The following is a 6,439-nucleotide window of genomic DNA, read 5'->3' as shown; positions in this document are numbered from 1 at the left end:
ATGTACAAATGTGCTTGACACAATGGATGTATGTATGGATTGTAATAAGAGTTGTAAGAGCCCCCATAAAATGATTTTTAAAAAGGAAAAAAAGACTTCCTAGTCCTGAACCATTCTCACAATTGTTATGTTTGAGCCCATAGTTGCAGCCACTGAGCCAACCCATGTTGCCACTGGCCTTCCTCTTTGTCATTCACTGCCCCTCTACTTCACCAAGCATGCTGTACTGCTTCATAGGCTCCTGGCCGTCTATCACACTATCCAGAACCTGGACTAATAAATGTATGCAACAAGAGCAAAGAAGAAAAGGACCAAGAGCACCGAGTCTCAGCATCTTGGGTGTTCAGATTTGAGATGGCTGTCCAATCTACATCCCTGCTAGCCTCTACCTTCCAGGACTGAAGCCATGCTCTCTCATTGCCCTTAGCCAAGGTACACATTTTCATCATATGGATGTATACATTTGATGTACATTAGATATTCATATGTATACTGGGATGCTCAAAGCTTTAGTCAACAAAAAAATCCTCCTTCATTTAAAAGTACAAATAAAGTTACCTCCTGATACCTTTCAGTGGCACAGTAGGCATGTCATAGTAGAAGGACTAGATGATTGAATAGTGTGTGCGTGCGCACACTTTAGCTTCAGTATCACGTGATAGGGTTACAGAAGCCGCATACAGTAAAAGTAAGGGTAGAGTTGGCTGCATCAGACAATTTAGACATCTACACAGTGATTGTTATAACAGCTGGGCATTTTTGTTGTGACATAGCTTTAATATATGAGATATGGTTGTAAATTAATTGGATCAACTTCATCATCTTGTTCCATATTTTGTTTTATGATGAGCTGCAAACCACAGTCTATACAGTAAGACTTGGGGATCAGCAGGATAACCAAGAAAATATAATTGGAGGTTGAAAAACCTCTCCATTTTACAATGTAACATCTCCTCATTAAACAGCTCTGATGATCCTCAGAGATTTATATTTCCAAACACTGTCTTGCATGCGCTCCTTTAGAAAGGAAACCCCTGACATGCATTTAATTGTCCTCTTGCCCAATACAGCAAAGAATATGGGAAACTATTGTAGTGTGATCATCTGCACTATTCAAGCAAAAGAAGAAGGAAAGAAAGAACAGTGTGCTTCATGTAACTCAAGCCAAATTAGCCAGATTTCCTCAATCAGAAACCCCTAACTCAGAAAACCCAGCCATCTTCCCAGTTTGAATTGAAACCTTGTGTTTGTCAGGAAACATGGAAGCCTAGGAATGGAGTTTGAAAGATGAATAAAGATGTGATAGAAGGAAATAAAAATAGACAATTCAGTCAGCGTGAATCTAGAAGTGTAACATCCCTTCCCTGCACGGATCACTGATCCCACTGTCACCCGAGACTTGAGCTCCAAATGTTACTTACCCAATGACAATACAGGAGATAGCAGTTCCCAAGAAGGCATATGTTAAAATAGATCCTAGGTTTTGAAAAAAATGTTTCTGAAAAAAAAAAAAAAAGAAAGAAAAAAATGTTTCTGAGGAAGAAAGAAAAAATGTTACAATTTATCAGCATATTTCTCAGTGTAACCGGAAATAAAAATTAATGAATGCTTTATCACAACCCCTTCCTTCCTTCATGACTGGCAAATTTTGTTTTTGGAAACCTAGTTCCTGGCCTCATTGTGCATATAGAGAATTTATTGGTTTATGCTGCACAAGGCAAAGGTTACTTAACACAACAGGAAATAGTGATGGTGAAACAGGAAGTGGTAGTGAAAGTCTAGGAATGGGAGGGATGAGGGTCAGTCCTGGCTAAATTGGAAAACAAGGGAAGGGCCTGGGCAATAAATTCCAGGAGGGGCAATTAGTGAAGGGACCTGATTTTCCAGAAGTTCTGCCTCAATGAAATCTCTTAATACACCACACTGAATAATTTAAGTTGTTTTTTTAATTTATTAGATCGCTGATTTGTGTATTCCCTGAAAGTGATGGGCAGGTCTTTACGACAACAAATGACTCAATTTTAGTGTGAATCAGACACCAAAGGACACTTAGTATTGGGGCTGAGGCGTGAAGAGGGCCGACCTGAATAAAACCAGGCTTCTGATTCTTTCCAAATGCTGGCTTGGGGAAATCCCCTTCCAGTGTTTGAAAGAGGGTCTGAGTAGCCAGAACTGACAGCAAATAAGAAATGCAGGTCTGCAGTGAGTCCGCAGCCTGAATGCTGGAAAAGGCTGGGTCTCAAGGTGGAGACTCCTGGAATGCCCTAGGATGGGAGGTGACAGCAGGAAGAACAGCGTCTCCTCTTACTCTGCGCCTCACACGTCAGACAGGCCAGAGGCTCCTTCTGTGGCACAGAGGAGGGACGGCAGTGTTTAAACTCTCATGCCAGCTGACTGATGTGCACCTTCAGATTGCGCCCAAGTTGCCAGGCAAGCAAACGAAAACCGCAACACTCAACTTCGTTTCTGTGTAGAAGGAGATTTGAGGATGTGAGGAAAACATTCTTGGATTTTTACCCAGATGGCTAAGGCCAGCTTTCATTGACAAGTAACATCTTTAGCTATAATCATATAAAAGAGTTTGATCAATAGAGACATCCTGGGAGCACTGTGTCAATTCTTTTTCTAGTAGCCTCATTAAAGTAAGGGGGGAAACATAAATAGGTTAAATGAATTTTAGTGTGTTTTATTTGACAAAACATATCAAAAAGATTATTTCAACATGAAAGCAAGAGAAAACACAATTGAGATATCATAGCATTTAAAAAAAACACTCAAATCAAACTCTCAGTCACGTTGCCCCTATAAAACAGAGTAGAATGGCCCCTGGGAGTCTAAGAGACTGTAACTCTCCATGAGTAGAAAGCCTCATCTTTCTCCTGAGGAGTGGCTCATGGTTTGAATTGCTGACCTTGTGGTTAGCAATGGGTTGCTAACTACACAAAACCAACACAAAACCACCAGTTCTCTAAAATCCAATGTATATTGTACCCTGAAAATCCATCTCGATTCAGATTAGCCACATTTCAAAGCTTAATATTTGATATGTAGTGGAACCGAATCAGATTTTAATTAGTATCACATAACTCCAGATGATATTCTTACAAAATAAGGTGCATTCATAAAGTATCTGTTTCTTAATTAGCAGTGGGAAATTTATCCAATTAAAAATAAAAGAAATGTGTCATTATATATTTACCTTCTTTAAGCTATATCCTGCATGAAATATAATCGGTGGAAGTAAAACATTGAAGAATATTTCTGGATCAAATGTCATCTGTCAGAAAATACAAAGGTGCAGTTAGTTAAAAAGATGCTCTTTCGGATAATTTTTTAAATATATGTTTTTAATAGAGAGTTATAAAATCCATATAATTTTATGTTTATATGGTTTCCTAACAGCAACAAAAGAAAAAAGCCCTCACTGCCACCGAGTCAATTCTAGCAACCCTGAAGGAGAGGGTAGAAATGTCCCTGGGGTTTCTGAGGATGTAAATCTTTACTGAAGTGCAAAGCCTCACCTTTCTTCCACGAAGCAGCTGGTGATTTTGAACTGCTAACCTTGAAGTTAGCAGCCTACCACATAACCAGTATGAAAAATGTATGAAATACATTAGCATACTATCAAATTGGTAGAAATGAAAATAGAAAAATGCTCATTTTGAAAATAATAAATGCAATATAAGTATATAGTAACACTTTAAATGTAAGGTCTATACTGCCATTCTATACCTAATAAAAAAATAAGATTTCCATGAAACTTCTCTGAAAAAAATGAATCCCTTATTTTGATTAAGAGTTAATTCCTAGTATTTTAAACATTCTCAATTTTTCTGTCCAAATGACTTAGTAATTTTCAATTATTTTGGTGTCTGACCAGGCTATATTTAAAGTTTTTCTACCAAAAAAACCACTTTTGGAAATTTAGTCTTGTTTATTTATGTCTTATATCATTCCAGAGTTTAACATACTTTCCAGACCCATGGCAAAACACATTTGAAAGTGAAAATGGATTTTTCTAGCATTTGTTTATTGGTGTTTAAATGTTAAAAAAAAAAAACTGGTCCAGAAAACAATTATGACTTGGTGCGAAGTCTAATGAAATGAGCTGTAGAAATGCCTAAATCCAAGATACTCTAGTTGCTGGGTTACTGAAAAAATAAAACCCCATTTAATCTTTATAATCTTTCTAGACTTAACCCTTCCTCATTTGAATTCTCTTTCCTTCTGTGTCACACAAACACACACACATAGACACACACACGCACACTAATTGGCAGTTCGATCCCACTGAGAAGTACTGCAAGACTATAAGCCTGGAGATCTGCTGTGAAAGGTCGCACAGCAGCGAGAGCTCGCTCTATGGGGCTCAGTTCCACTCTGCATTCAGTGACAACAAACCACAGCAGCAACGTTTAGCAAGGAGTCCTCAGCACGACCACTTATTCACTCCCATCATAGCCACCCTGTAAGGACAGGGCAGAACTGCTGCTGTGGATGGTAACACTTAGAAGGGAGCAGCAAGCCTCATCTTTCTCCTGTGGAACAGGTGGTGGTTTCGAACTACTGATCTTGCAGGTAGCAGCCCAACATGTAACCACTATGCCACCAGGGCTCTGCCTCCATTCCCAGTGCTCATTAAAATTTTTCAGATGGATAAATTTTACACTTAGAATTTCTCATTTCTTCTCCCTTTTAAGCTGAAATTCTTACTCATCAGTGCAGCTGTATCAGAAAACATACTTCTCTTTCGAATTGGCCTTGATTTCCTTCCCTTGTAGCTCATGTTTTATAATTTACTTTGCATGATCATTAGTTTGTTTTTCATGGTTCCCCCATTAAAGAAAGATCTTATCAAGGACCACAATGATGATTTCATCAGTTCTGCATTGCTCCATCCCTCCAAGTGTCTAGCCCACTGCTCAGTACATATTTGTTGAATTGAAAAACAAAGTAAAACCAAAGTCCAATTACACTTTAAGGTGTATTAAACAAAATGAACGATGCTTACCCATATCATCAGAAATCATTATTTAAATAGAACCTAACAAAATCCAAATTAAATAGAACCTAACAAAATCAAAAAATATTTTCCACTTTTTGAGACTAGGTGGACACTGTCACATCATCATCTTCCTTCTTCCCCATACCGGCTTATCAATTCTGCTCATCTAACTTTTTAGAAAAAGGTTGGTGAGGAAGTAGAAACTGCTCTTACTCTGTATGGCTCCATCCCATACACCTAATCATTGGTGTTACTGTTTTTGTGGACCAGGGAAAGTTGAAGCTACCCCAAACTGGAGGGTGAGCTACGGCCACATCTCTACCTTGAAGCCCGCTGCTACTCTCTCAGCCTGAGGCCTATACGGTCTTGCTTCATTGACCTCTCTTGGCCCACTAGCTCCCTGCCATGCTAAATTTATATACCTTGACTTAAATCCACAAGAAAGAGAATGTACCTGCCATTGGTGGGTGTAGGGAGGGTCTCCTCTTCTGGAGGTGCTATGGCTTGGCAAGGTTCATAAAAGTCAGCTTACCACTCATGCATACCCCCCACCCAGTAGTTAACATGATTGCTGCACATACAGAAAGAGGGACAACCCATTGAATTATTTCTTTCTATTCCTACTCTACATCAGGCCAGTGACCCCACACATTTTGTGGTGATTAATGGTTCATGATTGTTACTCTGGTTTCTCCCACTAAAAGACACAGTTCTTCAGCAAAGAACATGTCCTTATAAATTTGTGGGGGGGGGTTGTTTTGTTTTTCTTCTCCCACATATTAGGTGGTTTATTGTCAGACAGAGGCTTAAGACCTTTATTGCTTATTAACTGGCTGCAGATCATGCCTGGGAAGTCGTCAGTGTAGAAGTATCCCTTGCCCTTTTGAGAATCGTTGGACTTCTCAAGAACCGGGACTGAGTGCCAGAGCACTGCCTACAACCAAATATCCGAGGAAAAGTGAGCTGTGTTAGGCAGGATTCAGGAAGAGATGCATTCTGAACAAGTGCCTCGTCTGTGCAGGACCAAAGGCAGGCATTTTCTGAATGGCATTTCATTTAGTCTCCACAGGGAAACAGAGAAGAAGGAATTTAGCCATTTCATTGGTTCAATTAGTACATCATTCATCCCAGCCTCTATGGTAGGTCCTAGATATCAAATGGTGCATATAATCCTATGATAGAGGAGAAAATAAGGTTGGGAGAAGTTGAAACTTGTCAAAGTTAGGCTTCCTACTATTAACCAAGGAAGCTGGAATACAAATCCAGGTGTTAAAATTTCAAAGCCTGCCTGTTTCTTACACACTCTACTATCTTGAAATCCAGCCAGAATACACTGTGTTAGGCAGGGTTTTCTAGAGAAACAAAGCCAGGACACTTTTATAGGCAGGGTTCTCTAGAGAAACAAAACCAGGACACTTTTATATATATATATAT

At 39.2% G+C, this 6,439-nt stretch overlaps 1 protein-coding gene across 1 annotated transcript in view; it reads right to left on the bottom strand.

Moving 5' to 3' along the window:
• Positions 1 to 6,439, bottom strand: part of SLC9A9 (solute carrier family 9 member A9) — an 859,212-nt gene that overhangs the window by 790,536 nt on the left and 62,237 nt on the right. Inside the window, exons 3-4 of the mRNA XM_045287469.1 lie at positions 3,200 to 3,277; positions 1,422 to 1,498 (exon numbers count right to left, since the gene is read on the bottom strand). Coding sequence (XP_045143404.1) covers positions 1,422 to 1,498; positions 3,200 to 3,277 — 155 coding nt within the window. The remainder of the gene's footprint in view (positions 1 to 1,421; positions 1,499 to 3,199; positions 3,278 to 6,439) is intronic.

This window comes from Echinops telfairi, unplaced genomic scaffold (genome assembly GCF_000313985.2).
Source record: "Echinops telfairi isolate 266 unplaced genomic scaffold, ASM31398v2 ScPeMD7_16;HRSCAF=60, whole genome shotgun sequence".
In the NCBI taxonomy this organism is placed as follows: domain Eukaryota; kingdom Metazoa; phylum Chordata; class Mammalia; order Afrosoricida; family Tenrecidae; genus Echinops; species Echinops telfairi.
This window is presented reverse-complemented; position numbering and strand designations above follow the sequence as displayed.